The sequence below is a fragment of the Apostichopus japonicus genome, chromosome 17 (assembly GCF_037975245.1).
Source record: "Apostichopus japonicus isolate 1M-3 chromosome 17, ASM3797524v1, whole genome shotgun sequence".
In the NCBI taxonomy this organism is placed as follows: Eukaryota; Metazoa; Echinodermata; class Holothuroidea; order Aspidochirotida; family Stichopodidae; genus Apostichopus; species Apostichopus japonicus.
This window is the reverse complement of record NC_092577.1, coordinates 30,934,610-30,959,663: the sequence shown is the minus strand read 5'-3', so window position 1 is coordinate 30,959,663 and position 25,054 is coordinate 30,934,610. Positions and strand designations below refer to the sequence as shown.

Here is a 25,054-nt window from a genome sequence, read left to right as displayed (position 1 = left end):
TGCTGTATTCATCGTAATTCCTTTGAGTTTGGTTGTCTATCCCCTATATTCCTTCTATCCCTGTCCCCACCCCAACCCCTCTCCCAATACATTAACCTCTAACACCTCGTAGACGAATCCACCTGATACAAGCTACCACTATCACTGGGTACTTTCATAGGCCAGTGAGTTTCCCGTGCACCGTATGTATTTTGAGCTGCGAGTTAGGCTCCAAACTCCAGCCGTTTGATAATTCGTAAACAAGCCTTTTTTATGTAATACCGCACCTATAATCAAATTGCTGTTTTAAGATACATGAAGTGGTTTCAAACTGCCAAGTTTACCCAATAAATTAATTTTATATATAATGTCACAATTAATAGTCTCCATCTGTCTCATTAAACTGTTCTGCTTCTTTTTATAACTTGATAGTTTTGGCATGCCTCTGAAGAAGTAGGATCGAGCATAAGATCCTGCAACTAGTATGGTGGAAGTTACAGTATACAAAGATTAACCACAGTATGGCGTCGACTGAGAGTCCGGGCGGCGGTCTCCTTGGACAATTATACAAACGGGCTTTCTTTAGTGAATTCTTCCCTTCATATATTGAGTATATTAGGAAAATGAGAATGTATGTTCCCTTATCCATATCATACTCGGTCCCTCTGATTGACCATGGGAGCTGTATCCTTACCCCCCCCCCCCCCCCGCCTCACCCCACCAAGTTCTTGTTATGCCTGATTAGCCATCACAGATTACTATGTAGCTTGTATCGCTTGTCATTTTCGGCTATTTTCGGGCTCTCCTTTCAAGAATTTCCCCCGCTTTAGTTGATAAGCTCCCGTGCATGCGACATATTAAATTGTAATATGGACTGATTTGGCCCCTCTCTAATGGTTTGTACTGTGTATCATTGTTAAAGCAGCTGCTTGCGTTATCATTTTAGAAATTTGTTACACTGAATTACTCAAACGAGGTTTTGATTGACTTAACACGACTAGTGGATGATTCTATTCAAGTCGGAAATTGTATTGCCCAAACACCTTCTCATGTTTTTAAGTTAATAATCTAATCGAAAATCTCAAAATGCGTTTCGCGCAGTGTTGATTGCCTGGGATTACCCTTCAAAATGTTGGACGGTGGCGCTCTTCAGTAATTGTAAAAATTTGGATTATAAGGTCCCTGGTAAACGGGAAGGTCGGCGGTTCCGTATTGTAACATATATAGTGTGACCTCAATGCAATGGTAATCCATCCTTTGCTAATAATGACCAAAACAAGCGAGCCTAACATAGGTTAGGGTACAAAATAGATACACGTGAATGAATTTCTAATCTTGGAAGATGGAAAGTAGTAGAGTGAATGCTGGTAATGCTACTATTAGTGGAAGTAAGTAATGTAATTTCCATTCATTGTAGAAGTGTCTAATTTCATTGTTTTTTAATCAGCCTTTACTAGCCTCTACTTACGTTATAGCCTAACTTGGGCTAGTGTTAAACTAATACCAACCTAGGCCTAGGCCTATATTTGCTACTTTTTTTAGTCCTACTTACAAGACTACTCGGCCTAAGCCTTCGTGGTGTCATTTAGGCTAAACTGACTACAATTACTTAGTAGCTAGTGTATAGGTTAGCACAGTGTAACTTTGCAATACTTTAAGCACAAATTTTTCTTTTACTTCTCAAGCAATGGTTGTGAAATTTCCTCTGATTTTGCTCAGTGATTAACTCTGTTATGTTATCGATCAGTAATTTGTACAGTTGTAGCCATACCTGCCTAATGTGAGGACCTAAGTTAGTCCCTGGCTTAAGTTAGGTTACTCATGTACAATTTCAAGGGTTTAGCCAACTAAAGACTATAGCCTAGGCTAATTTCCCAGTAATTTTTTGTTTCTGTCATCTTATATATGAAAACAATTTTTTTTTTAAATGATTCCAGAATAAGTGGAATTTCTCGTAATACTCCTTTCCTGTCAATTTATGGTATGATCGTTAGTCGCACAATATGCAAGCTACTGTACTTTTACTTTTAACTGGGACCCCTCACAGCAAATAACTAGTTATCCTATAGAATATGTGTAATTTGTCAATTTTAATTCTTATATTTCTTATGGCTTTATTTGTGAATATTACATATTTATTTTAGTCTCTTATTGTAAGGGTGTACAGGCCTTCGGGCTACAGGAATGTGGTTTCCTTTTGTACATCCTGATCTGCTTTGTGTTTTCGTACTTTGTTGTTTGTATACTGTTTTTGTGATTGGATCAAATATATAATGAAATGAAATATAGGGTTTGCTACAAGCATTACAGGTTAGATACACTGCAGTCATGGCTGGATAGCTCAGTGGGTAGTGAACATGACTTGTAAGTTGTAATCTGTAGGTCACTGGTTCATATCCCTTGATTCCCCCTGATTAACCCCCATTCTTGAAATTGCTCTTTTCAAAGTAGTTTCCATATGTTGATTTACATTTGGATTGAAGAAGAATAAAATTTGCTCAGGTTTTATGGAAGGCCAAACTGGACAAATATGCAGTATTATGACAGTCTTTATCAATGGATTTGTGTCTGTGAAGGAGTGTTAGAAATTAGCCCTGCAATGGTCAAGGGAGATAGAAATGACTTGTTGTTCTATGGTCATAACTTTCCTTTTGGAATATAAACTTTACTCACTCCGTGACTGAGCAAAATGTCAGTTATAACAAATGAATCAAAAAGCCAAGCTGATTATCCTGGTTTTATATATAGGTACTAAAAAAAATCCATTTGTGTGTCCATATAATCAGTTCCAATACCCACTATTTAAAAGTGATAGTTGAATGTAGGTGCTCATAGTTTTAGAGGACTTTACTTTTGTTACTTGGAAATACCCATACCAAATCAGTTTTGATATGATGATACTAATTCAGTCTATGCTATATATATTGTTTTGGAATAGCTGTTGAAACTGTTGAATGGGGAACGATTTCGGTCCTAATGTTCTTCATCCTAGAAAGTTGCTGCGGTCATTTTCATAAAAATGGCCAGTGCGGAGATGCAGGTATGGATAAAAGCCAGTTTGAGGTGTGGTCGAGCGGAGTGACACGGACGTTCCAGAGCAGCTTGAGCAACCAACAGAAGTGCTCACTCCTGGATCAGATCATCGCGAACTGCGGTGCTGATCAACTCTCGCACCTCTCCACCCATCTCGAGGGACTCCTGAAGAGAGACTTTCTGAAGCTATTGCCACCCGAACTGGGTAACTATCTCCTCTCCTGGTTGGACCCAGAGACGTTAGGAAGGTCGTGCATGGTCAGTAAACATTGGAATAAAATGATCAGTGAATGCGATGAAGTCTGGGAGAAGAATTGCAGGTGAGAAAATGAACGTTGAACCAGACAGATTATGTCAAGAATTTAACACATCTTTGACTGTAATAATATGGACAATATCGTAACTGGAAGTAATACCTGAATCCTGTTCTTACGCTGTAAATGGATTTGTTTAATTCTAGTTCAGCTAATTTGTCACTAGTTTTATATATCATGAAGTCAGGAAAAGGTCCTTAGGCCTTTTTGTTTTGTTGAATCGATTACCATCATATTTGATGGTATTTATAAATATTCATGACAAGATATTCTATGTTTGGTATGAGGTGCTATAAGCAATCAAAAAGCGTAAAAAGGAAAGTTTTTTTTTTATCATGATATAGTTTTCATTTAGAGCTAAGAGATTTTACAGCACTTTTTCCTGATATATATATTAAAATTTGACTAGATAGGAACAAATCTTTAAATATCTGTTCAAGAGTGGCTGGGAATTGTCGTATTGAATATTCTGTTTCATTTTCAGCACTAGTTTTTTTGTGTGTCTAATTTCAACCATGGGTATATTTACCAGACATGTATCTGTGATTTCCCCTCTACCTCCGAGATATACACCTCTCAATTTCTGTGAATTTCTAACAACAGTGTTGTATCAATTTGATCCGTTGTTGGCATGTTTTTCATTACCTATGGATATCCAACCTGCAGGGGGACAAAAACTATTATCCTAACACACTGTAGCATACGCAAACTGGAGCCTATACCGCAATATTTGCAAAGTTCCGTGATTTTTTTTTACCCCAGGCTCATCCCTGATTTACTTAAAATTTCTGTTTTTGGTTGAGAAATGCTTCATTGAATCTCCATCTTTAATTCCCCCCCCCCCCCCTCTGTCTGTTAGAATCATCGGTTACAACTCAACAGAAGAAGCTGAAGATCTGGCATCAAGCAACGGTGTGCGGTGGAAGTCCGTCTACAAGACGGTCCTCAATCAGCTAGAAAAATTAAAAGACAGCTCGGCGTTTGATAGTAAAACTCTCCAAGGTCACACCGCACGGGTCTATGCCTTGAATTACTTCAACGGCAAGATAGCATCAGGTAACCGTCTACTGTGTTACTAAAGTCAGGGATTAAAGGTCCACAGACGCCTATGAACACTGTTGTTCTAATCACTCTAACAGGCATTAGACATTATGAAAATAGCTGCAAAATCCATCAAAGACTGACCATTTTACAAGCCTGTCCTCAATTCTAGTTTTACTTATGAATAAACATTAGCTCATATTGGAGTCAGGAATCAAAGGTCTAAGGGCAAATTGGGTAGGTGTCCGTAGTACGTTAATGAGGACTCTAAGCAGAATAATGTTGGAGATTGGTTGAATTTTGTAAATCTGTTTGTCCGATATGGAGACAATTTCTGTGTGAACAGCCACTACCATGAAAATATGATTGATATAAAGTTGGGCTCAAGTTTGGTTTTAGGAATTAGAAATATGAATATTAAATTCTAATTCAATTTCATGTCAATAACCTCCCCGTCACTATTGACTTATCTATTTACTTATCTTGCTTACAGGATCTGATGATTTGACCGTTCGGTTGTGGGACGTCGACTCTGGTCAGTGTCTAAGAATTCTCAACACCCACACCTGCGCAGATGTCAAATTCGACGACAGGAAGGTTGTCACAGCTTCCTTTGACAACACCGTTGCATGCTGGGATTGGGAAACTGGAAACAGGATGCAACATTTTGTAGGACACACTGGTGCAGGTAAGAATGCATCATGCAAGGGTCTTCAGCAGGATATACTAAAAAAAAAAAAATAATAATAAAAATAAATATATATTGTTACTGTAGCGTTTCAAACCAGGACTAGTATTGTGTAATTTCTGGTATCCTCGGACATTTGTTTCCCCCACCTTTGAAACTAAAGATCGGTTTGGATGAACTGGATATAATGAGTTGTGTCAATAACCCAGTAGGTTAAGAAACCGCCATGTAGAGCTTGGGGATGGGGGGGGAGGTGGAGAGGGGGGTCCAATCTCTCGGTAGACGCTGGAAGTTTCGTACAGGTCTGGATTTTTCAAGTCGTTTCAAACAGTCATAGTTTGAAGAGCGAGTTGTGACCATTGTTGTTCGTTTTGGAATGTTTTGTCTTTCTTTTTATTCGTTTCAGTCTTCTGCGTGGATTACTGCGATGCCCTGCAATTACTAATCAGTGGGTCTGCCGATATGTCTGTCTGTATGTGGGATCTGGAGAAGGGAACCCTTCAGCACAGATTAACGGGCCATACAGAGTGGGTCATTCAGGTAAGCCAAAGATACATAGATAGATAGAAAACTTTATTGTCTGTATGTGGGATCTGGAGAAGGGAACCCTTCAGCACAGATTAACGGGTCACACAGAATATGTCATTCAGGTAAGCCAAAGATAGAAAGATAGATAGAAAAGTTTATTGTCCATTTCAGAAAACAAAAACGGAAAATGATTTCCCGTCGACAGTAAACATAAAACAGTAGTGAATAGAAACAAAACCATACAGTAAACAAGCTATTAGTTAACAACTACGAGAATAAAACTAAATAAGCAGAACCAGAAGAGTAACAGAAGCAGCACAGAGAGCTGCGAGTGACAGATCACACACTGTGGTCAGAGGTTCTTGTTATTAATGAAATGCTTTCTTAAAGATTTGATCCGATTAAATGGATCATACAGGCTTTCTGTATCCTGTGCATGTGGTGTCATTTGGAGAGGATCATACATTGCTCCTATTTGTGAGGTTTCTAAAGATTTGATCCCATTAAATGGATCATACAGGCTTTTGTATCCTTTACATTTGGTGTCTAAATGGAATCGAATCGTGCATTGCTCCTATTTGTAAAGTTTCTAAAGATTTGATCCCATCAGGTGGATCATACAAGCATTCTGTATCCTCAATTAATCTCCATCATATCTTGCAGTTGAAATCAAGTTGATAGATAACATTTGGAGTTAACGTTTTGTGCTTTCTTTTTTTCTCTCAAATCTTACAGGTTTTGATTGGTTGGTGTACAGTAGATAGTGACCTGTTTCAAAGTGGAGACTGCATCATATTTAGCATGGACAAAGTAGAAATACGGGTAAGTTTGAAGAAATTGATGTGAATTTTCAACGACAGTTTACAATCTATCAGTCTTGTTGTGATTCTACGCTCTTAAACGTTTGTAGTGTAGCAAAAAGAAATGACCTGCAGTTGTACTCTGTGCGTTCCTTCTCGTACTGGCAGTTTTGTTACGATGCCAAAGGCTCAGTAACCTTTGTGTTCGTGCTGGCATGGTTGTGTGTGTGTGTTCGTGTGGGTGTGTGGATGTGACGGGTTAGCTTGTTAACAGGATATCTCAAAAACCACAAGGTGAGTCAATGGCATGTCATAGTTGATACATGCCCCCATGATGTGTAGATGGTGCCCTATTGTTTGTGATTCCCATCTCATGAATATTAATGATTGGGCAGGCCTTATCATAAAATTCTTTAAAAAATATGGCAGAATTTTTTTAACCAAATGTGGTTAGCATACTGGAATTTCATTTGTTTCAAAACACGGAAACTGCGATATTAAGAAGCCCTACAAACTAGGAAGAATGGGAAAGATGGGAGGGTTGGAGGTGGGGGGGGGTTAGGGGGTGGCAAAGATTTAGAGGAGAAACAAACCCAATCTTCATCATTATCTGATACAATAGAGTTATGTGTGTTGAACAACTCTACTCCTAAAAACAAACATAAACAACAAAAAAGTATAAATTCTGTTTGGCAACATCTCTTTGCCATGGTTGGGTTTCTCCATTGAAATATTAGAAACAAAAAGAAACTAAAGATAAATGAATAGGGACTTTGAGGAATGTCCACTTATCATTGTTTAAAGGCATTGAAGACTTGCCCCAAACCGCGTGCCCCTGTCTGAAAAAGTTAACTTTCCGTTGTTTGCAAGTGAATTTTTTCCGTCTTGCTACAAAATGCAGACAGTAATGAAATGTGATACCTTGTTATCTTTTATCTAGACCTGAGATGTCCATCGCTGGTATGTACACTGTGTTGTGGGTATTGACTGTTTCTGCATGTATTGACTGTGCACTAGTGTCTAAATGGTGGTGTCTAACACTTCTATTACACCTCATTCGAAACTAGGTCAGATTACTGGCATGAGACGTTTCTTTGTGAGCGACTCTTCCATGCCTTTAAGTTTAATTTCAATTATTTATTTTTTATTTATTTTTTTATTTATTATTGTCATCTTTAATGAGGGTAGTCCTGCTCAGTGCAGAAGCACTGCTTTCCAGAGTGAGCCCTCAAGGTTGTTGTTGTTGTTGTTTTGTTTCTGTTTTCAGCTCTGGTCTCTCTCCGATGACCGTTCCTGTAATTTAACAAAGATCTTGTCATATCCCAGTGAGGAGAGAAAGGGACAGACATTCCTTCCCAGATTACAGTTCAACGACAGACTCATAGCCTGTGCGTCCGATATCGGTGTCCTACTGTGGAGCTTCCATTCTTTCAAATTGCTAAGGTCGGTCTGCTCCCTAGGCGATAGAAAAAATTCTCTGTATTCTCATGTTTTCGTAAAACATTTCCCAGTTGGCACGTTTCTACGACGACAGAGTTGTGTTAATCTCGTTCAAATAAATGTCGATCATTAACTCACGTCAGATCGATTTGTGGACGAGTAATGGCGCTCATTAGCTCTAGCTCGTTAAAGGTTAAATTATTTTTCCTTGTTTAATGGGATCAGAGAATCATCCTTGTGTGTCTGTGAAGGCTTGTTTAAGGCTGGGAAGCTATGTATTGAGGTGGAACTTGTGATACACTAGTGTGCATGTGTGTTCACCAAGTTTGGAAATATGTTACCGTATAGAAGATCTGAACGGAAAGGTTTTTTTTTTTTTATGTATAGTTACAACACATTAAAGTGCTTGGTTAAACAACTTTGGTGTGAGAGTATTGTGGTCAAGTGGCTAAGGCAATGGACGTGCGATCTTAGGATTGCAGGCGCGAATCCTGGAGAAAAAAACGGGGACATGCTAGGTAACTTGTTACGTAGTACTGCATTGTGGCTGCGCCCTATGGAATGTCAACCAGGTTTAGTTAGTAACCCTAAAGTAACTGTTTGAATTGTACACACTTGGGTGTGTGCGTGGGTGTGACAAGTTACCAATGACCGGTGGGGGGGATTGACTTTTGTAATACCGTGTAAGAAGGCATTTGTCCTTGATACCAGAGTGTAAAACATGTCATTTTTTTGGCAACTTTAGCTTAAAAAAATTGTTTGTTATTATTTATAAATGTTTTATTATGTTGTCCTGTAGGAGGATCAGCATTCCAGATTGCAGTAATGTTTTCTTGCTGGGATCTGGTTCTATCTTCACCCTCTTACTCGATGCGAACAGCCTGCACATCCTGGATAGCCACTCACAGACCATTGTGTCGTCATGGAAACTACCCTTATGTAGAAAATCAAAGCGAGGATCAAATTTCATCGCAGGTAATAAAGGAAACCACAGAGGGGATGTATCGCTATGGTTACAGTCCAAATGATTTTACCAATTACTTCTAAGTGTTTATTTTGTTATTTTGACCTGTTAAACTATGACAGTATTTCAATGTTTTGATGTGATTCATATAATAATTTTTTTTTAAATTACCTTTTTTCCTCTTTTTTATTACTCAAAAAGTACACAGGTGAACTAATCAAAGAAGTAATGGGAAAAGGTGAACTATTTGAATGAGAATGGACAAAAGGAAAATAACTTTAAAAACAATGTATGGATTAATTGGATAAAACTAGTCTCAATCAAGACAAAGGGTATGGGGGGGGGCAGGGGACAGTAGATAAAGGCTCAAAGAAGTAATGATATATATAAGGCAGAGTGTGAAGTTTGACTTTAAATAGTTAATATTTGGAGTTTGACATATTAAGAATGATAACCTATCTTCAGCTCTAAAAAAGCAAGGAAATAAATTCATTATTTAAGCTCCTAAATAGATCAAGCATCGATTTACTTTTAAATATATAATTCTTCTTTTTACTCACAGGTGACGTGAGGTGGCTGAATGGTATCAACGGTCAGAACGAGAAAGGGCTCGTCTTCGCTGCCAGCACACCGGATCACAGCCTGCACATGGTACGCTGGAGAACTCAAAATAGATGAGAGCAATGCATCATGGGATTGTGTTAAAATTTACGAGCCTTAATCTTGCCGAAAAGATTGTTTAAGACGCAGCAGGATTATGTGTGGTTACGTCGCTCGATGTTCTTTCAGTTCCGATGCTCGTTGTTGCCTGTCAATGTCGAAAGGAGAAGGCCCAGATATGACCCACGTGAGGGACGGATCGGTTGTCGTTATATTCTTGAAGGTCATTCCGCCAGTTACGATTAAAAGATGATGGATGGATCGTTATCTGTCAGATTAACAGGGGGCTCTCGGACGAATATGGATATGAAGCTGGTCAGTGGTGTAGTTGGATTACTTGAAGGATTAACGGAGGACTTATATCTGATTGACCGAGTACTTTTATATCTGATTCATCTGCAACTCTCTGATTAGTTGGAGAGTTAGCTGATCTAAAGTGTGGTCTGATTGCTTCACACTTGTCCGATAAAGTCAGAGCACTATCTGATTAACTGAAAGTGGTAAGAGATTAATGAATGGCCTAGGCCAATTAATGTATCACTTACGTGTGATGTGATTGCATGAGGGCCATGTGATGTACTGAGTGTTAACTGATTAACAGCCTAGTCTAAATAATTACATTTACAGGAATGATGCAATTATGTGCAATGGTTGAACAAACAATGTCAACATAAATGTGTGAGACATAAATCAGTAATTATTTTGTGTCATATGATTGTAATCAATTAGGACTCTTAGAATGAGGGTTCATCACGTAAACATAAATTCCCTTGTGCTCTTCCACAACAGGGTGGGGGGGGTGGGGGTTGTTGAGACAAATTGCCTTCAGTCGGGGATGAAAACAAATTGTAAGGGATGTTTGATTCTGTCTTTGGGATGTGTTACATCATCTGTTAAACACTAGTGTCAAGATATAGTGGTGAAATTATTAAAATTCTACCAATGTTCCTCAATTAATGTATTAAATGTGTTTTACATCAAACATTAAACACAGGTGCTAAAGATCCATTGTTGTAAACCTCTAGCAGCGGTCCTAGCCCTGAGGTATTGAATGTCTTATGTCAGCCATGAACACTGGTGCTAGCTATATGTATGTATCAACTCATATCTTATTTACTTTGTCCACACAGTGTGGTATAACTTAGTCATAAATCATAAACAATAAATTGCCAGGAAGAGTTAGCTACTCATGGCAGAATTTGAGATGATCTGTTTTGAGATGATCTAATTTGATCCTAGGTAGGGGCACTGTGATGACAATTATGTCACCCAACCCTCTTTGCAAAGTCTTCAGTTTTCCTTACAAGAAGTATATTATATTAAAATGAGATTCCATCCTTATCCCATCTTGCTCCCAAGCCCCTTATTCACACAGGTTTCCCCAGGCTGGACCTCAGGATCCTTCCCATCCCCTACCCCACCCCCTTCGTCAGAGTTGCACTCTGCTGTTAAAGGTAGTCAGTATAGGCCCCAAATTATATCATGCTATAATTGCTAGAAGTTTTCAAAAGTACGTTCCTGGAGGTCTTTACTCTCCAAATTGTTCTCAGACATTGTTAAGGAACACACAAGATGACTTAATGTCCCAGTGAGGAAAAGTTCCTCGAAGGTTGTAATAAAGACAGTTTAAGAATTTTGACCAAAGGTGACCATATTTGAATATATCTAGCATATTTGGGGCCAATACAGCATACCTTCAAATTCCTGAAAATTGCTGACATATAAATTAAATGATCATGGCCAGCGAATGCCAAAAATGTCAAATCCAAAGCTAAATTAAATTTGAATTTGGGATCCAACTTACAGGATAAGCAGCTTCCCCCCCCCCCCCGCCTCACGACAGAATCCCAAGACAGGAACAAAAATTAGGATGAGCTCATCATGGAAATGGCATGTAGATAATCTTGCAAAATCCTTGGTCATGCTAACCGTGTATCTACTCCATCTTGCAGAGTAATTTTGACAGTAACATGGCCATTTAAAAAAAAAAAAATTGATTTTCAGTTTCAAGGTAAATGGTGTTGGTGATTGCATAAAGTACTTATAAAGAGATTTTTTTTTCTTATTTTTTTTTATTGCATATATGTACTATATATCATGTGGTTTATTGTCAAATATGAAACCAAGGAAATATTTATGTTTGTTGGGAGCAAGTCAGGTCTGGTCATGATCGTTGGGATTATTGGGTTAGGTCATTTTTTATATAGGAGTTATTTATATTCCATGGGAGCATCAGATGAGCTAATCTCTATTTCCCTATTAATTTTTTCACTGATGGGTTTCCATCTGTCATACATCCAAGGAGAATGAGGTCAAAGGTGACATAATTGCTCATCGACCACGGAACACGGAAGGAAGGGGGGGGGGGGGTAGAAAAGCTCTTGAAGTGGGTTGGGGACAAAAATCTAGCATATTTTGGAACAGTATGTCATTTTCAGTTGATCATTTCTTTACTGCAAGAAGGTACTAAAGATGTAATGTGTATAGTATGTAAAAAAAAAGTTTAAGCTATTGAATGTTTTGGGTGAGAGATTAACCGTTCATGTCAACATAAAGTTTATGAAAAGTTGCTAAGGTGAGAAGAAGTAAATAAACCGATAAACCATGTGGAAGATCCCTCTTGGTGTTCAAGTTCTTTTGAAGTTTAGATCTTATTATTATCAAATCATGTATAAGTGTATCAAACACCAAATGCATTAAAAGAGAGTTGTAATTCAACCAAACTCCCTACACGTCAACCATCAACCCTTTAAGCACCTTTTTCTCCCAACATAACCCTCATTTCCTCTGTCCTGACCTCCTCATTCTACCTTTTCATATTTCTAACCCTCTCCCTTCCTCTATCCCTCTGGCCATCTATCCTCTGATTCAGGCGCGTAGAGAGGAATTTGCCAAGGGAGGGGTGAAGCCTGTAGGCAAACTATCAAAGCGTAGCGCCCGGTCGCCCTCCCCCCCCCCCTCGCTCTGATTCTTCATGTTTGATTATTACCATTGATATGTTCACTCACCCAGACAGCAATCCACTCAACCATTCATCATTTTGCTACGGACAGAATTGCTTTAAATTCACAAATCCTAACCTTAGACGTCTCCTTTAATTTTATTCATTGTTATCCCGTTGGTGATGGGGAAGGTAGAATTCCTTCACTATTGATCCAACCAGGGAGTTACTCCCTGATCCAAAACGTTATTCAAAACTCACAGTGTTTAGCGATACATTTTGCTTACATTTCATTTTGAAATGTGAATCACGCCCTCTATTTATGGCGGACTGCACAGAACATTACAGTTGAATTTTCATCGTGTCTACCTACCCGTGCCCCTCCCCCAACTTCCTCCCGCACATGCGCCCATTGCATCTTGTACTGCCCCAATATGTGTTTGTAAGGGGTAGACCATGTCATGTAGCCCTGTTTCCTCTTCAGAATTCAGTACTAAGAAGCCTTTTAGACCTACAAGTTTTTGCCAACGTCAGTAATCGGATCCTTCCTATATTCCATATCAAACAGTATAGGGACATATATTTTGTTCTATAACAGCCCCAAATTTCACGCCAGATGTTAGTTTATTTAATGCACAGAACTGCCAACTGTAGCTAACAAAGCAACCTTTCTGTGATCAGACATTCCAATGTGAAATTCATAGAAGTTCCAAGCTTCTAAATTTACTGTTGCACATTTATTTTCTTGTCTGTATGGCAAGCTGGCAATTATTTAATATCGTATAGCCTATATCTTAAAAATATCTTAAATTTATTAACGATACCTCGAATTAAATATGAAAATATCTAGAAATTGACAAAACAAATAATTTTAAAATAAATTATAAATAAATTGTATTCATTTTAAAATATGTTTAAAATGAACAGACGATATCGTTCATTCAATTATTTTAAATTCATTAAAGTACATCTGCGAATTGACCAAGATTCCGATATCTTTGAGGTAATTATGAACATCTTGAATTCATTTTATCTTGAATTTACTTTACAATATCTGTAATTCTTTGACATTAAAAATATCTCAATTCTGGATAGAAATAGAATTTAGAGATATCTGAAATTTCTGTAGAGAATTTTTGCAGATATCTCAAATGAAATAAATGATATATTTAATTAATTGAAGATATCATTTAATCAAGATATCAACAAATACAAGGAGAGCTTGTCGGATAAGCTTCACTCACTGGACAGAAGTTATATATATCAACGGTGTAATCAAAATCTGTTTTTCTATTTCTTGTTTTCTTTTTCAAATGAGGCAATTAAAAATTCCGTTCATCCTTCAACGTCGCATAGGCTGTTAAATTTAATAACGCTATACCACACCGGATACACGGTATATCTTTTCCATTTATACACTTTCCCAATTAAACGCGAAGTAAACAAAGAGAGACTTAGACGAAGACACTTTTTTTTAGCGCAAATCCCTGATACCGTTGTTACCTTATTTCAAAACCAGACCTTCGTTGAAGTGATTACAATGGGTGGGTCATAAAACCTTACCACAAGTACCACAACAAAAGCTTTATTTGCGGTAGACATTGCGATAGAAAATGCAGTTTCTAGTGTTTGTAAACAGATTAACGCACGTGTTCTATTATTCCCCAAAGTAAGAATTACGAAAGTACTAGCACAGAGAAAGCTGACATAGAACGGAAAAGGGCACAGTAGTCACTTAGGATAGAATATTTCTACAGACCATCGACAGGGGTTGTAAGAAAGTCGAAGAAAATATGTTTGGAAAAGTACGCAACAGAAAAAGTTAAGATAATATGATTGTGAAGGAATACCAAGAGCCTGGGGGGGGGGGGTCAGATTTTTTTTATTGTTTAGAAAATAGGTTCTACCTTTCCCCTGAAAAAAAACGTTGTAACCGTAAAATTGGAAGCAGGCTATACGCCCAAGACCAAGAGGAGGTGAATGGATAAAGTATGATATAGAGCTGGAACGAGTAATTGTGGACCTGGTAGGGTACCATTCATGCTTTTCGAGATGGTTTAAGGTCAAGCTGTCTTATCAAGTCACTCAGGGTTGGTAATCGTGTCATGATCATACTAGTAGTTACATGTGGTATTCATTATCGACAGTTACTTAAGAAGCATCCCGTTGAGCAGCAAGTGATATGAATATTGGAACGTCCATATAGGTCAATTGAAGAGGGTGATATGCAGTAACCACTGATATTTATCGGGGTATATCGTGGCTTCTTGATTAACCCTAGTAGTCCATTCGATTTTTCTCAATGGTACAACGCATCACAAAGTAAAGGGTATATTTGTGAGGTATAGTAAAACCCGATGCAACATGACAGAGGTTTGAGTCTTTACCTGGGTCCGTTCAAAGTTACTATATGACCGTGTTTTCATCCCGGGAGTGAGTCCTCGGTTTCTCACTTTCCGCAACCTTGAATAGTTTTGCATCATCACTAATTAATTAGCCTAAAGAAAAACATCGCTACCTGGCGGTGGTTGATACATTTTATGCGTAATTATCATTTTTAGCTTATTTCTTTAAATTTGCACATTGACGTTTATGGCCTACCGTCGCGAAAACAATTTTATGGCGCCGTGTTTTGATGCAGATGACTTTCTCTGAGTTTAAACCGATGGGCTGAGAGGCGGGGGGGGGGGGGGGGATATGGCGGAGCCTGACGGAGCTATACCGGGGACGGGGCTGCCTTTATAAAAGCATATCTCCCGTCACGATCAGACCCGAATGGTCTATTATGCTGATACCTGCGAGAACTGATGCATGAAGCCAAAAGTTCAAATCTGAGGGGATGGGGAGGGGGGGGGGGGTGAAGGGGTAAGAAAGCAGGCATGGCTGAGCAGGAATTTACTCTCCAAACATTAAAATCGACAACTTGCTTTACTGACCAAAGCTACGATTGTAATAATGATCGAACAGATGATCTGGTTTCAAGTAAATACTGACCAGCCATGTTCTACGACCTTTGCCATGACTTCAGTCGGATGATAGGCCAGGAAATAGTTGAAGTGCACTGTTAGAATCGATAATGTCATATACTGTAGATAGTAAGTATATAGTGTGGGTTACACGTGCTATATAGTATGTCATTTCTGACTTCCGATTGCCTCAATTATAGCCTGATGCATTACCCAACAGTATAGTGTCGATCTTCTTTGTCTCCGTATGCACTCAGTATTTTCAAAGACAACATGGCGTCGGCCAGTCACATTATCAGTTGTGCACCAGGCTGACATCCTTAATGATTATTTGATCCATTTCTATCTATCTATCTATATATATAAAAAATATAATTGAAATCGTATTGAGCTGGAAAATCAAGAACAGTGAATATATATATATATATATATATATATATATATATATATATATATATATATATTCACTGTTCTTGATTTTCCAGCTCAATACGATTTCAATTATATTTTTATATATATAGATAGATAGGTAGAAATGGATCAAATAATCATTAAGGATATATATTTAATTGAAATCGTAATGAGTTGGAAAATCAATAACAGTGGAAAAACTTCACCGGATTCGAACCCGGGCCTCCTGCTTTATATGCGTACACCATAACCACAAGGCTATGGACGCTGATTGTATGTCGAGAGGTTCGAAACCGGTAAGGAAGGTCGTAATTCCACTGTATGCGTTTGTCACCTGTATCGAACAATACTATAGTTGTTTTGGTGACATATTTTGCCTTACTCTAGAGATCAAACATGATGCTAACCAACTCGAAATCATTTTATGTGAGTTCCTAAAGCCGGATCTCGAAAGAAATACTTTGCACAGAATGTATGTTTATGAAATGGAGGTTAACGACAAAGGCAAATGAATATATTGATAATTGAAATCATAGGCGTAGGAGGCGGGGGGGGGGGGGGGGCTGGGGGGCTGCAGCCCCCCAACCAACTTTTTTGGTGAAAATTCGGGCAATATGCTGAGAATTTTTCGGGCACCTTTTCGGGCAAGTCATTACAGCCCCCCCAAATCAAATGAGGCTCCTACGCCTATGATTGAAATCGTACGGTAGTGAGTTGGAAAATCAAGACCAGTGAAAATAACTATATATATATATATATATATATATATATATATATATATATATATATATATATATATATATATATATACAGACATCGATTGAAACTGTTCACTAACATATACCGGTGCCAGTTTTTTTTTCCACTGACGTCATAATAGAGACACCTGTCTGCTTATATGTTTATGCAGATCAAAACACAGGAAAGCTGAAGAGTTTCACTTTCAATTCTCAAGTGACGTCACAGCATCATGACAGAATGGTTGCCGCAACTGGCACTGCAGCTTACTTTCCAACCACGATGTTTCTTAGCAGCTATACAGTCTGTGAAGTTCTCCATCAAAACACTTCTCATTCTCGCGTGCATATTGTTGAGAATGATGATTTGGGCTTCCCTTTCTTTTCCTAGAGGTATAATATTTGGCAGTCCACATAATGAGGTCATTTGATCCATTTATTTCTAAATTATTCATAATGCACATAAACCTTAGAGTGAAATTACAATCCTAGATGATTATAGACAATAGCTGGTCACTTCTGTTGAAACTTCAAGAAGCTCTTTGTTTCCATTTTCAAAGTAATTTTTCATTACCAGCAAGATAGTAAAAGGCTTTATAAAAATTCGTTTTCTTTTATGTTATATGGCATTCACGTTTATAGTCATCTTTGGATAAGAAATATTTCAATCAATAAAAAAAAATAGAAAACAAAGAAGAAAGTGGTATTTTCATCCAAGATGAAAGATTTCACTCTGTTGTTCATTCATAAAGGTTTACAAAATATATAATCATCATGATGTTCGCGATTGGACATATCAATGAAACATTTACCAATACTACATGTGTTGCATTCTCTTCTCCCTTCCCTTCCCTTCCCTGTCCTTCCCTTCCCCACCCCAGCCACACACCCTCGAAACCCCCACCCCATCCCAGCATCGCCATTAAATAATCCATATACAAGTTTCCACTGGCCACGTGAACTTCCTATCTGAGTGCTTTGTCTGTGATAGTGTGCGATCAGCTGTTTCAGATTTTATCGTCTGTTCTGTGTCACAGTTACAGACGACACTGGAGCGAACGAGACAGCCACGTTCGCGCTTTGTTTACTAAACTTGAATGACAATATTACTTGTATCGGAAATTATTCTCAGATGTGCACATTCATGGTAAGTATATAAAATCATCTGATCATTTAAGCCAAATATATTTTACTTTTAATACTTGGGTTCAACGTCAGTCGACTAACAACATTGTTAAGTGATGCGGACATAATGAAAACCCTTCTTGAAACGTGTAGGCGATAGGCCTGTAATTTGTAAAACTACAAGCCCGATGGATAGGCCTGCGTGTGTGGGCAGAGCAGCTTGAGCAGAGTTCACTGAAGCAGACATTTCACAACCATTTTACGATTTTTCAGTGTTTCATTGTTCAACCCTTTGACGCATACTGTGTCAAATTTATCTGTTAACTGTGTGTCTTTAAACTGTTTGTCCAAGGGAGTAAACGGAGGGAAAACATACCCTATTGGGAAAGGGAAATTATTTGATATTGATGTGTCTGAAGGGTGGGGGAGGATGGGGGGGGAGACAGCAGCCTTAATGGACTTTTTTTGCCATTTAGAATTTATAATTAAGATAAAGATGGATACTGCAAATCAAGGAATCACTCACTATAAATCAATTTATTGATCAATCAATCAATCAACCAATCATTCAAAGACAATCAAATATTTCAAAGTATTGCCTTTGGTCCCAAATCTGTGTTCAGTGTCCTTGAAATGAATGTTGTAAAGACAAAGGGATAACATAATAGAAAATAAGGCAGTCACTCCCTTTGGATATATCATCAATGTACATAATTAGCTAATGTTTATTCATAAATAAAACTAGAATTGAGAAAAGAATTGTGAAAATGGAAAATCTTTGATGGATTTTGATGGGTGTTGCAGCTATTTTCATGATTTCTAATGCCTATATTAGAGTGATCAGGAAAATGTTGTTCATAGGTGTCCGTAGACCTTTAAAAATATAATAATACTTTTATTTTATTGTAAGTCCATGTCTTAAATTAGTTTTCTCATTAAAATATCATCTAGGAACTACTTTCACTATGCAGACGTGATCAAACAGAAAGCCCCAAAAAAGAGGAAATTTGTGATACTTTGCATGCTTCCTTCCGCAATATGTGTTTAAATGAAAAAAACAACATCCTTAAATATTTAGTCACATATTAAGTACAGTACTGTATATCAAACAGAAATGTTGCAAAGCACTACCTAGGCTAAATACATCTAGTATATGTTAGTATCAATTTCCAGCTAAAAAAATATCAGCACTGCATGTTATATTTACTATTATATATATTGTATGGCAGTCGGGGTAATTAATTGGAATTTAAGCGATCTTAGAGAACTTTCTCAATATTTCCATGACATCTGGTGCCTGCACCCAAGAAAGGTATGTATAGACAAAGGTCTACTTTCAGATTGTACAAACATGTATCTTCAAAGTTTCAGTCAGTTTGTATTGCACAGCAACACTCTGTAATGTAACAGGAAAGTATGGCTCTCAAAAGTGTATGCTATGTGTAAGTAAACTGAGGGTCACCCACATTTTATTGTTTAAGCTTCAAAGACACTTATGTGAGTAGAAGACTTTGTAGACTTACTGTACATTCTTCAAGGCATTTGTCAACCAGGGAACAACATGGTCTGTTATTGCATCACAAAATACAGTTCAAAATGGTGAAGTTGTTAAAGGGAGTCAGTATAGGCCCCAATTAATTATAGCATGCTATAATATGAAGTTTTAAAAAAGTAATTTCCTGGAGGTGTTTACTCTCCAAATTGTTCTCAGATATTTTTAAAGAACACACAAAATGACTGAATCTCCCAGTGAGGAAAATTTCCTCCAAGGTTGTAATAAAAACAGTTTTAAGAATTTTGACCAATGGTGACCATTTTTGAATATCTAGCATATTTGGGGCCAATACAGCATACCTTTAAATACTAGTGTAAAGATGAATAGTAAATTTGGTTATATATACTCAGAATCCATAATATAACATTCACAGCCATCAAACCTGCTGCAAAGCTTTTGAATAATAATTATTCCCTGTCAACACCAAGATATATGAAAACGATGTTATTTTATTGGTCATCAGTAATTGATCCCAGATATGCTAGTAAATCAGATAATGGTCACACATGCTCATCACTTCAATTTGCACTTTACCACCATCCTCAATCAAGTTTTTTACCTGATTGAGAAACTGAATTTTGTCTAGTTTAACACAATTCTCGATGTCTGGAAATATGTTAGAGATTCATAACCACCTGGAATGTAGTTTTCAAAAGTTTTTAACAATAATATTTTCAGCCTGCTTCAAATTTGGGGTCGATACTGTTGACCTTTTAACACTCGATCAATCGTCAGTAGCTGCTAATTATCATCCTGAAGGATCTGAATTCTTCAGAGAATACTTACTGTACTTTTAAGTTTTGTGTCTATTTTATAATATAGGCAGGCTGAAAAGTGATAATTACTAGGCTCATGGAAGGCCTTTACATTGAACTGTGAGGCTCAAGTGCTGTGATAGGATCATAATAAAGTAAAATTTTCTTCGAATCTAGATTTATAGGAAGACGATGAACTATTTATCCATTATTGAAGAGCAAATTGCTCTAGGCCTGCAAAGAAAACAAGGTACTGTACAATATATGTATACATGTATAATTGAATTGTAGTGAGTTGGAAAATATATGTATATATATTTTGATATGTATGCTGCATTCATTAGTTTTATTCTGTTAAAGCAAACCAATTTATATTTTCAGTAAGTGATACTGTCCTGTGTAGATGGGTGAACAACCCTGAAACGAGCTCCTCTTTATTGTGAGGCAGTTTCACAAATTTATCTATATAGGTAATTGTGAAGGGCAGGTTGACGCTACTAAAAGTTGCAGTCCAGATATCTGTGTACTATGATGTTTACTTTACACATGTATTGCATTTAGAAAACTGTCTTTAGAAGTGAATTGATATTTCTTCCCTACTGTATTAATTTATTTTATTAATTTCATATCATTGGAATTATTGAGGATGTAGCTGTAATTAATGTTTTCCTTTCAAAATGTGTTTTTTTTTTATGACTGGGCAAGATTATAGAAGGCTGCACATAGGAAGTGATGGAGACCCAGCTGACTTGAGAAATTTTACAAATTAATGTTGCAGCTCCACCTGACATCTTGGACATAAATTTCCCAAAAACAATGTTGAACGAAGACATCCAGTTTATTTCCTCGCCTTCACTTGTGGAGCCTAGAATGCATTTGTAGCAGCCTCCAGCTTCATTTTTTTTGCTAAAATGATATAATGGGATATTTTAGGCTGCCAAAATATTGAATGAAAGTGCAGTTAGTACTGTATGAAACATTCAAGAGTCTCCTAAAAGTCCACTTTAGCTTTTCAGGAGGCAATAAATCAGCATAAATAAGATGCAAGTGACTTCATTCATGTCATTTATTGATTGATTTGGAATTATAATTTAGTTTTAATTCAAATATCTTAGCATTTGTGAAAGTCTTGATAACTTCACCCAGGTGTATAAATGGGGACTTGCGAGGTGACTTGTAAATATAGTTGCAAGCGCCGTTTTGTGGCTGCACCCTATGGGAAGTCCCCCAGGGGACAAATGGCTGTGGTGAACTGTTGTGCCCCAGGAGAGATTGTTTGAATTGTGCACACTTTGGTGTGTAGGTGTGACAAGTTACCAATGACCAGGGTTAATTGTAAAGCGCATAGAACTTGTGGATATGCGCTGTATAAATAATGGCGTAATAACTGCATACAGTATATATAGCAAAATAACAAAGTAAAACATGATAGATAGAAGCTGTGTACATGAATAAGGGGTTAATCAACGGTCTAGCGTGCGTTACTCACAGGATTAATGCACGATCGGGGGATAATGCAAGCGATGCACGAGGGCGGAGCCCGAGTGCATCCAGCGATAGCATTAACACCCGGAGTGCATTAATCATGTGAGTAACGCACGCTAGACCGTTGATTAACCCCGTTCATTCATACACTACCATTTGTGTGGGGGAAAAATCATAAAACAAAACATTTTTGGTTACATATAACCACAGATTTATTAAAGTGATGCCCCGTAATTTTACCGTGTGTTACTCACAGGATTAACCACGGTCAGCTGACCTGAATGGACCAATAGGATTTAGGAATCTTTACTAAGTATGAATGAATGTATGTATACATCTTTGCATTGCTGGAGCATGCCCAGTCCATTTTCATCTACGCTAAATGCTAGAATCCCTCTGTGTTCAATACTGTGTGAAGTATAGTATATGATGTCTCCTTTAAGCTCAGTATACAGACCTCAGGATTAGTGGTTGAATTGAGACTTCTAGCAAGCTTGACTCTAAGAATGGATGTATCCATTATTATATAGGACAGCTAGATGAAGGAGCTCTGGAAAAGAATGAGAGGATAAGAATAAGGAGAGGCAGAGGTAGGAATGGAAGGAAGAATGATGGTTGGAAGGAATTGTAAGGCTGCTGTGTGTGCATTTACCTCATAAGGGGTAGGCCTATTTTGCTTCCTTAAAGGTCTGCTGTATAGACCCCAACTATAGCATACTGTCATGGAAAAGTTTCCTGAGATTACGTAATCGACCTGCCTTGATCGTAAAAGGACCTCTTTTTACCAATTAGTCTGCAATGCCTGCCACATATTTTTACTTGTATGAGGGTCTTTGTGTAAGTGCTGTATGATTAACTAAACTGTAGACATGAACATATTTCCACATAGTGTTTACACAAAGAGCCTAATGGTGTTAAGAAGCTATGCAGGCTAATTTTACAGCCTGAGGTCGATTTACAACCGTGGCAGGTCGTTTACGTAATCACAAAACTTTCCTAGCTATAGTGTGCTATAATTAGAGCCAATAAAGCAGATCTTTAAACTACAGGTTCAACAAAATTTAGAGTAACATAAGTATTATAATGTGGAATAGTGAATAGGAATACTGGGAAGGGTGGAAGGAGGCCAATAGAGTGGTCGTTACGTAGTTGCGATTGAATGGTGGCAATCAACAAAATTTGTGTATCTTCCCTTCATTGTTTGAATTAAAATGCATATATGCCAGTTTAGTGCACATACTAAACTTTTGCAGCTATAGAATATTACATTTGGTTGATGGATTTACTTTGCTTCTCTCTTACCTGTCTCCCACTCCACAATTGCACTTTCCTATCTATCTAACTACACATTTGGAAACGTTTTAGCACTGCACCCTCGCTCCCTGGGCCACGCCCACTAACTCCTCCTTCAGTGTCAACCATCCCGGAAGTTACTACACTTGTTTTTCCGCAAAATTCTCGCTTGTGATTAATACAACTGTTTTCCCCAAACCAGTAAGTTTTGGGGGTTTCATGTGTATTTGTGCTACCACTTGTGTCTATAAACTTGAATCTACCATCAGGGGTCCTCTGCATGTGTAGGACTGTCCTAGGACAGAAGTGGTATAATGACCTACACTCCTACAGGTTCCATAAGGTTACTACCTATTCCCTGACCTCCAATTACACAAAAAACTTCCTGGAATAAAAAAAATCAGATCTGCATGCTTTACCTCTTGTTGATTGGCAAGTTGTTTTTAAAGGAAAGAATGAAAGAAAAAAGCTACATTTCCTGGGTTATAATATTATATCCACCAGTCATTATATTCCCATTACACAACAGATTAATGCTTGCAATTCTCCCATGTGTAATAAAGTTAGGCTAATCGTGAGTTTGTTTTAAAGGTACAGTAATCTGTATTTCCCCCAGATGTTAGCAAACAAAACTTGCAGTTAAAAAACAAAACAAATTCTTCTTCCCCTGGAATGCTATAACTTTGAATTTGTCCCCATATATCTGCACATTGAGAAGACTGAAATTATACAAAGTTTGTGTATACTTTTACTAATTAAAATACCTCTTTTAAGGTGGTAGATGGGGTTGGGCTAGGGTGAGGTTGGAGTGAGTTTGGGTAAGGGGGAAAGGTAGTTTAAAATATTGCATCTTGCAAGTGACCAGTTTTAGCATATTTTGGGGACAATTAATCCAAATGTCCTCTGCTGGATGACATTAAGCTAGTTTGATATCTTAGGATTACCCATCAATCAAGATCGCTGAAAAATTTAATATTACAAAATCATTTTTTCTTTTAATTAGGTATAATTGGGGTGAGAGGGAAATGCCCGAGGGAACCAATTGAAAATTTATCCAATATAGTGGAGTTTAATGATTTCCAGAGTAGGGATCCCAGATGAATGCAATATTCTTTCTAAGTAAATGAAGTTTTTGTCAATTTTTCGAGGAATTAGGAACTGATGCTGTTTCTCACAGACACATTATAGACTAGACTATAGACATTATAGTCCCAAAAAAATATAGCTCTTAAATGACAAAATTGTATATCGTGAGAAAGACCGAGTATACATCACATGCATAGACCTGCCCTACATATATCCTATATATGCATCCTATTTTGTGGCTGAGCTGAGCACAATCTGTACAATCAAAAGGCTGATTCATTGATTATCAAACTCCAGAGTAACAGTGAAACAATTGACGGTGTAAACGACAGACACTATAGTCATCCGTTTATTGATCATTTTTTTTTTCTTCACACCTTGTGTTTATACTACTAGTTAAACCTTTTAACGGGGGAATATTAGGTGAGAGAGGTAATTGACCATATATATAGTACACTACTATATGTACATCATGGGTGTGATAGTGTACATGTATCATACATACAGTATAGTAAGAAAAATTGCCAAATGTTGGACAAATTATTAAATTGCATTTATTTGTAATAAAGAAACAGGGAGGGGGGGGGGAGCCTTGTGGTTGGTTGGTGTTTTCTAGAAATGTAAAATTTTAACTGTTAGGGATGCCATATTTACTTTGCTCCTCGCTAACCTGTCTCCTCACAACCGTAGCACCTCATTCTACCGTGTCTAGTATGTCTGTTAGGGATGCCTTATCTATGACCAATAATGAACCTGAAGATTTTTGTCAGGGTTTACCAAACAATGTGAGAGATTTGTAATGTATATGAAACCTTGAACATTCGCCATGTGAGACAGGGTACAGTATATATAGTATTGTATGTCACATTAATTAGTAACATACGCTGTCATTTTATACAGAAATTGGCAAAGAGGATGTAGGGGAGGTCTTCGGAAGGGATGATGTGCACCCGTTTATTTAAATTAGAAGCATAATTTATTTAGTCTTAATTACACATCGTCACCCATGACTGACTGTACAGCCTTTCTTATAATGTCAACATTATAAAGAGGTTCTGATCAAATTTTATAGGTTTTTATTGTGAATGATAAACTCATATTAAAATCTGGGCTGTGTTTGTAAGTTAACAGTACTACCCACCCATCCTCTCATATTTAAATATCTTTCTAGTCATACACTTACCTTACCTCTGATATTTTTGTTACAGTCTTCAGTAGTTTGTTTTTAATATTCCACGGTCCCCCAGGCCCCC

At 37.5% G+C, this 25,054-nt stretch overlaps 2 protein-coding genes across 3 annotated transcripts in view; both read left to right on the top strand.

Moving 5' to 3' along the window:
- The first annotated feature begins 1,202 nt into the window (after positions 1-1,202).
- LOC139984192 (F-box/WD repeat-containing protein 2-like) lies at positions 1,203-12,059 on the top strand. The gene is made up of 9 exons (XM_071997981.1): positions 1,203-1,367; positions 2,972-3,332; positions 4,186-4,382; positions 4,861-5,055; positions 5,462-5,595; positions 6,319-6,405; positions 7,651-7,826; positions 8,623-8,798; positions 9,350-12,059. Exons 1-9 carry the CDS (start codon positions 1,322-1,324, stop codon positions 9,463-9,465), a joined length of 1,488 nt encoding a protein of 495 aa, XP_071854082.1. The 5' UTR covers positions 1,203-1,321; the 3' UTR covers positions 9,466-12,059.
- Positions 12,060-17,532: 5,473 nt separating this feature from the next.
- The window catches only part of LOC139984183 (rho GTPase-activating protein 18-like), an 87,886-nt gene continuing 80,364 nt past the window's right edge, over positions 17,533-25,054 (top strand). For both annotated transcript variants that reach the window (XR_011798967.1, XM_071997961.1), the window contains exon 1: positions 17,533-17,649. The gene's annotated coding sequence lies outside the window, so the exon portion shown is untranslated. The remainder of the gene's footprint in view (positions 17,650-25,054) is intronic.

Excerpts from the sequence above, each read along its gene's own strand:
- LOC139984192 (XM_071997981.1), top strand. The coding sequence starts at position 1,322 with ATGGAAAGTAGTAGAGTGAATGCTGGTAATGCTACTATTAGTGGAA. Across the intron at positions 6,406-7,650 it reads TGGACAAAGTAGAAATACGG|CTCTGGTCTCTCTCCGATGA; the intron begins GTAAGTTTGAAG and ends TTCTGTTTTCAG. Across the intron at positions 8,799-9,349 it reads AGGATCAAATTTCATCGCAG|GTGACGTGAGGTGGCTGAAT; the intron begins GTAATAAAGGAA and ends TTTTACTCACAG.